General features: G+C 39.9%; 1 protein-coding gene across 1 annotated transcript; it reads left to right on the top strand.

The window, feature by feature from the left end:
* The first annotated feature begins 5,477 nt into the window (after window positions 1-5,477).
* On the top strand, window positions 5,478-6,344 carry LOC139124336 (uncharacterized). The gene has a single exon (XM_070690475.1). It carries the CDS (start codon window positions 5,478-5,480, stop codon window positions 6,342-6,344), a length of 867 nt encoding a protein of 288 aa, XP_070546576.1.
* The last annotated feature ends 6,117 nt before the right edge of the window (window positions 6,345-12,461 follow it).

Here is a 12,461-nt window from a genome sequence, read left to right as displayed (position 1 = left end):
AAAATGACATTGAACACTGCAATATTTTTTTACATTTTATGCATGATCAGTGTTTGTGTCACAATATTCAACAACCAAACAATGACAATACAATTTGTGAAAAACAGTTCTGTTTGCCAGAGACTGAAGATAAATAAATATACAGGAACGGAAAATCTGTGACCTTCTTGTGTCATTTCTCCAGCTGCCAGCTTCTAATGAAAAGCATGAATATGGTATGTTTAACTGTCAAAATGGTCATTGAACTGAGGTAAATGAAAACATGTTTCTGTGATAAAGGACGAATTCACAACAGTTCAGTTTTGTCCTAGATCCTGTGAAAATTTTGAGAAATTGATGTGCGCCACGGTGCAAAGTAGTGCAATCCAATAGGTATTTTAAATTTGTCTTTTACCAGTAAAACTGTTAGAAGACCCAGGGGGGGGGAGAGCACGAGAGGGGGTGCCCCCCTCTCGCATTGAAAATTTTGAGAAATGGATGTGTGCAATGGTGCAATCTGAGATGTGTTTCAATTTATTTTGCCAAAAAAAATTGAGTAACCCTGCCCCCCTTCTTCCTCTCCACATTTTGAGTAACGCCCCCCTGAAGTTTTCAATTTTTTTAGTGACCCCCTCCCTTGTATTTCATTATATTTGTTGTTCCTCAATTTTTCATTGTCAACTTGTACATCTTCCTAATATATTTATATTGAGAGAATAATATATTGATTTTAACACTAGTTTATTGACTCCTGTCTTGTGTTTTAAAATTTTCACAATTTACAGAAGTCAAAAAGTCCCCTTTAGATAGTGCCTATGCCATTGAGATATTGCAACAGAAATCCTGAAATATGATTTCTTGGGTCAGAAAAGGGAAGGAAACCATTGAGTGTACTGAGGTGTAAAGTAGACCTATGTAGCGCATGCTTATATCATAAATGCTGGGAAAAAAACATAAGAATTGCTTGTGGTAAAAACATTTGCGCCGCCCATGGCGGCGCGCCGGCAAAGAATACATGAGAATAGGGTTTCCAAATTTTGCTAATTTCTGGTGCATTGTGACAATTTTTTTTTTCACTTCTGTCTGTTATGACAATTTTTTTTTTCTCAGGCCATGACAGGATCAATTTTTTTTTCTTCTATCTCACCTGGCGACAATTTTTTTTTCTCAAAATCCTCCATACCCCCCCAGGAAATCAAATGGTGTTCCCCTTATGTATCATCTCACGCTTATGATCTAACACCGCTAACTCCGTCACAGTTAGTCAACGGAAGGAACATTTCCGGACTGCCTTACGCGCCTCCTAGCGATCCCACGGAATATACTCCGAATGTTCACAATCTCAACCGTCGTTGTGAACATTTGTCATCGCTTCTAAGCACATTCTGGAAACGATGGTCCCCGGAATACTTAACCGCTCTTTAATAGAGAACGACACTTACATACGACGGACGGTACCAAACATAATACTGTGAAAGTTGGTGACGTCGTACTGATCTACAGCGACGTGGACAAACGCGTGAACTGCGTTAAATTTGATGAAACTTGGTACAGATGTTGATCTCAAAGTGTTGTAAACTCAATTCAATGGCACTCAGTGGAACTGTTTAAATTAATTGCTAATTTGCATGTACATAATGAGCTTTTGTGTTTAGGGCGAATGTCCAGAAGCACTGCATCAAACTTTATGAAATATGGTACCGGTGATAATCTGTCAGTGTTAGGATAGGATACAAAAATGTTTGGCAACATCCTGTCGATTAATTACCAATTGACTCATGTAATGACCTGTTTTGCTCACATGTTTACACACATGAGCATATGTCGCAGCGATATCTGTCTGTGTGTCTGTCTGTCTGTCTGTTGGTCCATTTTCTCAAAAACGGCTGAACGTATTTCAGACAAATTTGGTAGACATCTTCAGAATTCAAATGGCTAGAACTGAAAGGTTTTGGTGGGCGTGGCTTGGATATTAATGAAGTTATGAAAGTTTTAATTTTTCTGTTACGCCGCGTATGACAAGTGAAAACAATCGACTGTTTGAGGGCGCTGTGAAATGTGCTTGTCCAGGTTGGCTACAGCTGGATAGCTCTGGTTTCAACCACGGTCCCTCCGTGTTTCAACCTCGTATTGAACATTAAAAATATGATATTTTATTACTCATTCAACTCACTATTCAAGATAAAATATCGTTTAGCAAATTAGCTTCATCCTTGGTAATTGATTGTTTCCCTCGCTGCTCGATCGCCAGAATGAGTACATACGTTCTTAGCCCTGCGTACGATGCTGTGTGTTCCGCTACAGCTATTAATAGCGCCGCTCACCACAGCCCTGCAAAGACCCGTACGTAGAGTTGGTGACTTCAAATCCATTTTTGGACTTGACGTAAAAAGCCAAATTACTGCCGAAATTCAGCGTTCTTGGGCCCAAGTCGTATCCCTGCCTACCGCAGCTACTCGATCGCTTCCAAAAATGCCAGTCTTTTATTCTTTTTTCGTAAATAACCATCGATGTCGGCAACTCTCTCGGTAGCCCTGCGTACGTACGCAGTGTATGCTGTGCATTCCCTGTGTGCGTTCCTAACACACAGCGTACACTGCGTACGTAATACGTTCTCTACCTAGCCTCATGGCATGGAAGTGCTGAATGAATAATACTTTGGGTCAAAGGTATTGAAGTGTCCAATCAGGTTCGTGCACAGAGTCCAAGGCCATGACCTACTTCATGTACTGCTGCACTGTTTTGATTTTGCTTCGCCAAGAAACGTATTCGTCATTGTCCATAGAAGTATGTTTGCTCTCCTTTGAGGTTGTTTGTGAAACATACCCATCTGTGTTTGGACCTGGTAAAAGTAATTATGTTTTGGATCAAGCTCCAAAGTGTTACCTGAAAATGACAGACAGAAACCTCGTCTTTGTTTAGCCAAATCTTCAATAGTGCTGATGCCTGGCATTTTCTCATTCTCAACATAAGGACATTTTATCTCAATAATACCCAATTCACATCCTTCCTTATCAATGACAATGCCATCGATACTGGCCCCGAACCAAGGTTGAGAATAAGTCCCCTTTTCTCTACAGACACGTCATAACCTTGGGCTTTCATGGTGGCAACGTATACATCACGGGCACTGGATTCATGCTGTTGTACATGCTGGCAGGCTTTGTTTGTCATCTGTGGACCATACTGCAAAATCCTTTTCAGTTGTGTGTCAGGTGGGGTGGTCTTTCTACGTTTACAAATTTCTCCAACTATAGATGCGGTGATACGTCCTGAAAAAATTACCGAGAAGCCATCTTGTGATTTCAATTTGCATGTATGTACAATTTCAGTATTGGAGGTGGCCCTGTTTAAGTGCGTAATATGCTGATTATTTATTTCAATAAAACTTGCTGCCCCTTCATTGTTCCACAATACTTGCACATGTAAACTCCCATTTTCTATATTGTATATGTATTTCTGTTTGAAAGTGAGATTCAGATGTCAATTCAGTTGTACTTATAAAATGACTTTTCAAGGGGAACTACTTTATTTCTGGACATTTTTTTCAATTAAAATGTGAAAACAAATATTTAAATGTAAAGTGTAGCATAACTTACCTTTTCGTTGTTTCATCCATTCCAGTGATTCTGACTGGTTTCTTGTTTTCAGTTCTATTCGGGACACTTCCTCTGTTGTCAGTGGACCAATACCATCGAAATGCTTTTGACAGACTTCTCTAAATTCACTGCCCTCAAGATTGAAAGAGTCATCATATGTCTTGGTATTTTCATCTTGCAATGAGACACTTGGTTGTTCCTAGAAATGACAAAAAAAGTAAATGTTTCAACTTAAAGAGAAGAATGATGAACGCTGATCACAACAGTTCTCAATATAATGAAAGATACAGTCTGATGAATGAACATTACAACAAAATATTCCACAGCTCACAAGCTAACTGGTGTAATCATCTCCACTTCACTGTAAAACATGATTGATGACAAGTAATATATTATTACATAATTTATATACATAAACTACAAACCTCAATTTCACCTTCAACTTCAACAGAAGATGTACCGGTATTGCCACATTCAGAAGAAGAGACAACCTGCAAGAATAAAACATATGTATGTTTAAGTACATGTTCTAACTTTATAAATAAAATAAGATAATCAGAAGATACTTGTGTGGATTTAAGTGTGTAATGAATAAAAAAATATATTATTTTTAACACCCACACTCATGATTTAAAATGACTTCAGAGATGTGAATATTATAGTATATTGATTTCCTGTGAAGGTGAATACAAAAAATATTTAAAAAAATATTTGTACATGCCTATAAAGTAAGAATGAATGGTCACAAATTTACCTTGTCATTTTGTTTCAGAATGTTATCTTCAAAACTTAACCCAACAACTGGAACTGTTGACCTTTGACATAGTTTGGTAAAGTGTCTGCAAGTCATCCTTATTCACAAGTCTGTGAGATGCAGTTCTGCAATCATAACTGTCAGCTGTCAAGAAAAAAATTAAAATATGAGTGAATAATGAGAAATGTAATACATACATATATACGTGTGAATGTGTGTGTGAGTGGTGCTTTCTTATTGATGATTGACAGTTGAAAGTAAATCCTTCTATACACTATGGAGTGTTGCTTGACAATCATTGCAGACAATCTTGATTTTAACTTGCCTGTTTCATATATAAGGCATATCATATATTGCTCTGATACTGGAAATGAGTACTCTCCGCACTTCCGCGTGTTATAAATATGTTAAAACTTACCATTTTTCTTGGGTCTGTTTGTTATCTTCTTTCCATATTCAATCTTTCTCATGTCAATCTCGGTTATTGGACGAGGCTTAACTTTCAGACTTGATGGCTTGTTCCACATACACAAAACATCAGTACATGTTTTATCAACTGGAAGAATGTTGAGACCTTTGGATACAAAATCTTCTAGGGCAAAAAGCAAGGCACCAAGATGACTGCAGGCTTCCCCCAAACTGAAAGTGATGATGGAAATAAAAAAAAATTCAGTGTAAAGTTTATGGTTAGAACATCACATAGGACTGAATGTAAACCTAGATGACTGCTTGCTTCACAAAAAACAGTGAAAGCAATGATGAAAATAACGACCAGTCAGTGAAGAGTTATAGTTAGAACATCACAGTAGCAATGCATGCAAGATATAGGCCTAGATGACTGTAGGCTTCCCCAAAACTGAAAGTGATGATGGAAATGAAAAAAAAGTCAGTGGAAAGTCTATGGTTAGAACATCACATAATAGCACTGTACATTGTTGTCGTGTTCTGATATACACCGCCCTCTATCAGTAGAGAAAGTTTACTGTTCACCAGAGGTTCATGGGTAATTGTAACTGTAACAATGGCGGGATTCAATAATCACTGATGTGTTGTAAAGTTTAATCTGGTCTGTGGAGTTAAATCTGAGCCATCCAGGTGACATATCACATTGGCGACGAGGAGTATCACCGAAAGAACTTTTCAAGATGAGTGAGAAAGGGAAAAACGTCATTTCAATCTTTGATTGTGCTGGTGATGCAGCGACGGTAGATAAGTGGTGGAAAAAGTGGTTGGATTCCTTCAAACTTTTTGCAGACGCCAAAGGTTTGATTTTAGACACGGACAAGCCAAATATTGCCAGACAGAGGCGAGCACAGTTGTTACACTTAGCTGGACCCGACGTACAGGATGTTTTCAGTACACTGGATGATACAGGTACGCCAACTGAGTATAGCAAGGCCGTTGATGCTTTGAACTCTCATTTTGTGCCAGTAGCAAACTCAGCATACGCGAGGCGAAGTTTTCGATCCCTTACCCACGAAAAGGGGGAAACGGTTCAGCAATTTGTAACTAGATTACGACGCGCAGCAAAAGACTGTGAGTTTGGTGCTGATGCGGACAACCAAATCCGTGATGAGGTCATTGCAAAGTGTAATTCTGATTACATACGCAGAAAATTATTAGAAGAGGGTTCGACGCTAACACTTGCAAATACATTGAAAGTAGCAAGACAGTGTGAAGAAGTTGAAAACCAAATGGCGACCTTGACAACAAGTAAGCCAGAAACAGTCGTTACCATCAACCGTGTTGACAAACGTAAGCCTAAACAAAGGGTGAAAGGCAAACGCAGCAGCCACAGCAGCAATGCATGCTACCGATGTGGGCAGAGTGGACACTATGGCAAAGACCCAAATTGCCCTGCGAGAGGAAAAAAATGTTTGAAATGCAATGGTACCGATCATTTTGCAGCAGTCTGTAAAACAAAAGAGAAGAAGATGAATTGCGTGAACTCTGAGCAAAACCTAAGCATTGTCAGTGGTGATTCTGCATTTCACATCAAAGATCAAGCCTGAAGTGGTGTGATCCCGACTGTGATCGGTGGTGTTAAGCAGAGCATGTTGGTGGATTCAGAAGCTACCACCAACATTGTGGATGAGGACACATGGAAAACTCTAAAAGCAAGAAAATCCAAGCAAAACACTCAATTGTATCCATATGCGTCTGACAAGCCCTTGACAGTTATTGTCGGATTCCTCTGTGACATCAAAGTGGTCAAACAGAAAACAAATGTCAAGTTCACCATTGTGAAAGGGAGTGGTGTACCACTGCTCGGTAAAACTACAGCTACCGAACTTGGAGCACTGAGGTTGGAGTAGATGTTGTTAACTCTATCTCTGATCAAAAAGGTGAGATGCTACGCCAATACCCAGAAGTGTTTAGGGGAGTTGGAAAACTGAACACTAAACAAGTCACAATACATGTTGATGATCAGGTTAAACCAGTAGCACAGCCACTGAGCGTACACCCTTCAACCTAAGAAGTAAGGTGGAACAGAAAATCCAAGAGTTGGTGGAAAACGACATTATTGAACCAGCTGAAGGCCCAAGCAGGTGGGTTAATCCAGTGGTTGTCGTTCCCAAAGCCAATGGGGACATACGACTATGTCTTGACATGAGGAGAGCCAATGAAGCCATTATCAGAGGCAGATACCCAATTCCCACTGTAGATGAGATACTTCAAACTATGAATGGATCCACAGTATTCAGTAAGTTAGATCTGAAGTGGGCTACCATCAGCTGGAGCTGGACCCAGAGTCAAGAGACATCTGCACATTTGTGACACACTGTGGTCTATACAGTACAAGAGACTCCTGTTTGGTGTAAATTCGGCCAGTGAACTGTACCAACACGAAATCTCTTCGGCATTGGCCGGAATACCAGGGGTAGACAACATTTCTGATGACATGATTGTGCATGCCCCTAACCATGCGATGCATGACGAGCGAGTTCATCAAGTCATGAACAGACTTAAGCTGTGTGGACTAACCTTGAACATTGATAAGTGTGTATTCTCCATGAGTAAGCTCGAGTTCATGGGAATGCTGCTTTCTGAGAAGGGAGTTGGCCCTACTGAGTCACGAGTAAAAGCCATCCTTGAAGCTAGGGAACCCCAAAATGCAGCCGAAGTGCGGAGCTTCCTGGGATTAGTCAATTTCAGTTGTCGATTTATCCCACACTGTTCAACGATCTGTGAACCACTGTCTGAACTTAGACGTGAAGGTGTGAAGTTTAAATTTGGGCAGCGTCAACGCAATGCATTCAACGAATTGAAACGACGAATGGCAGACGCTACCACACTAGCATATTTCAGTAAGACAGCACGCACAGTTGTCCTTGCAGATGCAAGTCCGGTCGGATTGGGTGCTGTGTTGGCCCAGGAACAACCAGATGGCAGTTTAAGACCAGTAGTATGCAAGCAGATCTCTGACTGACGTCGAGCGGCGATATTCTCAGACTGAAAAAGAGGCACTTGCTCTGGTATGGAGTTGCGAGAAGTTCCATCCTTATATCTATGCCATGAAGTTCGACCTTATGACCGACCACAAACCCCTCGAGGTGATATACGGGCGTCGTTCTAAACCGAGTGCTAGAATTGAAAGGTGGGTTCTTCGCATGCAGCCATACGACTTCAATGTGGTACACATACCAGGCAAGCAGATGGTGGCTGACCCTCTCTCTCGACTTCTGAAACCTGGCGGTAAAGTCGAGCGCCATGATCACGGAGCTGATGACTATGTGAGATTTGTGGCAGTACGTGCAACACCACAAGCCCTGACAACCCGTGAAGTCGAGGAGGCTTCTGCTACCGACCCAGAGTTTACAGAGTTGAGAATGGCGATCAACTCTGGCCATTTTGAAAGCTGTAAACAATATCAACATGTGGCTGGAGAGTTGTGTATGATTGGGCAGCTGATACTACGTGGAACCCGTATTGTGCTACCTACAAAGCTGAGGCAACAAGCCTTAACTCTAGCCCATGAAGGACATCTCGGTGTAGTTGGCACCAAACAAAACTTGCGTACTAAAGTTTGGTGGCCAGGTTGTGACAGAGCAGCAGAAAGATTCGTCCGATCATGTTATGGTTGTCAACTTGTAGCCAGACCAGACCCAGCTGAACCATGAGGTCTACAGTGTTACCGGATGGTCCCTGGCAAGACCTGGCAGTCGATTTGCTTGGACCCCTCCCGTCCGGTCATTCATTATTAGTGCTGGTGGACTACTACAGTCGGTACTACGAGGTTGACATCCTGACATCCACCACCGTAGACAAGGTAATTGACTGTCTGGAAGAACACTTCAGTCGACATGGTATTCCCGTGACGATGCGTCTGACAATGGACCCCATTCAAGTCGGAAGAGTATATGAAGTTTTGTGAGCTCAATGGCATCAAAGCCGTCAAGACTACTCCAAAATGGGCACAGGCCAATGGAGAGGTCGAGCGCCAGAACTCGTCCTTGTTGAAACGTCTACAAATCGCTCAGGCTGAAAAGCAAGACTGGAAGAGAGAGATACGGAAATATCTAGCATCATACAGGGCACTCACCCACCCTACAACTGGACGCAGCCCAGCCGAGCTACTATTTGGACGTAAATTACGTGGCAAATTACCAGACCTGTTGACACATCAACAAGAGGATAGCGAAGTTTCGAGACCGTGACGCTGAGTTGAAAGCGAAATCGAAGCTGACTGCTGATTTGAGACGCGGTGCAAAACCATCAACAATTAGTGTAGGAGACGAAGTCCTGATTCAACAGGAAAAGAAGAATAAGTTGATGACTAACTTCAATGACACTCCACATACTGTTGTGCATAAAGATGGTAACCAGGTAACCGTTCAATCACCTGAAGGTGTTGATTACAAGCGAAACACATCTCATGTGAAGCTGTTTGTAAATCCCGAAACTAACTTTGTAAATCCTGAAACTAACACTGCAACAGAACCATGTGTTAAAACATTTCTTGATAATCCAAGTGAGTCTAGCATGTCACAAACTCCTAGTAGACCAACTCGCACTAGGAAACTACCAGCGAAGTATGATGACTTTGTCATGGAATGACACTGTCATGGGGCAGAATAGTCCCCAAGTAACAGGCACACAATGGGTAGTCCACCCCAGCCTGTGAGTTGGATTGTTCCAAAAATGAGTTATTTGAATTGCTAGTTCAATGGTTAATTCATTGCTGTATTCAGCTTTTGTTTAAAACTGCTCATTGTCGAAATGCAATGAAGAACTGACTGAGACACTTGTATACACTCTGAATACAGACTTTGAACAATTCACTCATGTTGAAGAAAAAGAGGGATGTCGTGTTCTGATATACACCGCCCTCTATCAGTAGAGAAAGTTTACTGTTCACCAGAGGTTCATGGGTAATTGTAACTGTAACAATGGCGGGATTCAATAAATCACTGATGTGTTGTAAAGTTTAATCTGGTCTGTGGAGTTAAATCTGAGCCATCCAGGTGACATATCACAATTGTATGTAAACCTAGATGACTGACTGCATGCTTCACAAAACAGTGAAAGCATTGATGAAAATACGACCAGTCAGTGAACAGTTATAGTTAGAACATAGACTTTAAAAACGGAAAGTCTATGGTTAGAACATCACATAATAGCAATGCATGCAAGCTGTAGGCCTAGATGACTGTAGGCTTCACCCAAACTGAAAGTGATGATGGAAATAAAAATAGTCTGTGAATACAGCATTATTTTAAAACATCACATGAAAATGCACGCAAGTGTAGCAAACAGGAAATATTTGACACCTGATCAACACATTTACAACGAGTCCGGAAGTAGCCCAGAGTATGACTTACCCTGCAACGCATCGACAGCGTCCTCCGTAAACATCTCCAGTCGTCTTGTCAGTGCACAGAGAGACTCTGTATAGACGATCTGTACTCTCTGAAGGCATGACTTAAGCGCGAAAGAAGCAAAACTGCCGAAAGAGTTCGTTTCAATGTTCTGGACGTAACCTTCTGTGAACATACGGTAAGACTTCAGTGTCTTGTACTGTCGCATCGAGTCTCCGTCGCAAGTCTTGTCCGTACTGTATATGAGGTACTCTTGGATCTTCTGTATTGAGAAATCTTTCGACAAGCCTGATAAATTCTTCGTCCAAGTCCCTGGTAACTGTTCACATCTTGGTAGATTGTTGTATTCCTCCGTCAAGTTTGCCGGCAATATCTTGACCCTCTTGACCTCCAACTCTACGGAACGATCATCGCTACCTGATCTGGAAATTCCTTCCGCAAGACAAACTCGGTCGATCAAGTCGTCTTTTCTTCCGGAACAGGAGAGTCCATGGTCTTTTAGATAGCGCTTCAAATCCTTTGCCTTCCAAGTTTTCAACAACTTATATGACAAGCGACTAGAGTTGGAATCGATTACAGCTGCCGAGGGTGCCATTACGCGTGAATGTAAACAACGTCAGACTGAAACATGTCAACTCTGAGTATGATATGTACCGTTTTCCGGTCTATACACGCAAATAAGAAACTCGCTCTGATTGGCTAAAATGTCATTAGAACCTCTAGCTTACTCGATTTATTCATATATCAGCAGCAAACGACCGGCAGACGACCAGCAGGACAGCGAGCGAGCACGTGGACCTCATACTTTAAGGTAATTATCACTTCTTTTTACATGTTCCGGCATTCTGGGAGCATCCACTGACAGCCACAAAAACAATACTTCAAGATAATTTTTCGCTGAAATTATCGGCATAATTATTAAATTATTAATCACTTTAATTATCCCTACATTGTCAAGGTTCTACTCAGACATCAAGGTTCTTACTTTACAGATCCACACTCACAAATTAACCCAATGCTAATTACACAACCACCCCATATTATCATATTCCTAAATGAAAATTATTAATTATTATTATTATATAATGCCCTTACAATGTCAAGGTTCTTAAGTACTGATTTTCATACCAAACATCAAGGTTCTTACTTTACAGATCCAAACCCAATGTTCTAAGTGACTATGTTATACAAGCATCCCATATTATCATATTCCTAGATGTCAATTTTTTAATTATTATTATTATATCTTGCCTTCATACTGTCAAGGTTCTTAAGTACCGATTTCCATACAAAATATGAAGGTTCTTACATTACAGATCATCAAAGTATAAACCCAATGTTCCACCCATATTCACATCCATATCATCACACTATTATCAATCATTAATAATTATTATAATTTGCCCCTACATTGTCAAGGTTTTTAAGTGCTGATTTTCATACCAAACATCAAGGTTCTCACTTTACAGATCCACACAGTTGAAATAAGCCCAATGTTTTAAGTGAATACGTTATAAACCATCCTATATTATCATATTTTCTCATTATTAATTATTAATTAATATTTGATTTTGCCTTCACATTGTCAAGGTTCTTAAGTACTGATTTTCATACCAAAAGCGAAGGTTCTTACTTTACATATCCACAAAATCAAATAAACCCAATGTTTTAAGTTACTACATTATACAACCATCCCATATTATCATATACTCATAATATATTATCATATTTAATCATTATCAATCATGAATTATTATTATATTTTGCCCCTACATTGTCAAGGTTCTTAAGTTCCGATTTTCATACCAAACAAGAATGTTCTTACTTTACAGATCCACAAAATCAAATAAACCCAATGTTCTAAGTTACTAAATTATACAACCATCCTTTATTATCATATATACATGCCATATTATCATATCTATTCACTATCAATCATTAATTAATTATTATTTGCCCCTACATAGTCAAGGTTCTCAAGTACTGATTTTCATACCAAACATCAAGGTTCTTACTTTACAGATCCACACCATTGAAATAAACCCAACGTTCTAAGTAAATATGTTATAAACCATCGTATATTATCATATTTTCTCATTACTAATTATTAATTAATATTTTGATTTTGCCTTCACACTGTCAAGGTTCTTAAGTACTGATTTTCATACCAAACATCAAGGTTCTTACTTTACATATCCACAAAATCAAATAAACCCAATGTTTTAAGTTAATATGTTATAAACCATCGTATATTATCATATTTTCTCATTACTAATTATTAATTAATATTTGATTTTGCCTTCACATTGT

This window comes from Ptychodera flava (genome assembly GCF_041260155.1).
Source record: "Ptychodera flava strain L36383 chromosome 23 unlocalized genomic scaffold, AS_Pfla_20210202 Scaffold_23__1_contigs__length_28996876_pilon, whole genome shotgun sequence".
NCBI lineage: Eukaryota > Metazoa > Hemichordata > Enteropneusta > Ptychoderidae > Ptychodera > Ptychodera flava.
The sequence above is the reverse complement of the archived record's forward strand: the minus strand, read 5'-3'. Positions and strand labels throughout refer to the sequence as shown.

What these genes read in the sequence shown, in the direction of transcription:
- LOC139124336 (XM_070690475.1), top strand. Translation starts at nt 5,478, where the DNA reads ATGAGTGAGAAAGGGAAAAACGTCATTTCAATCTTTGATTGTGCTGGT.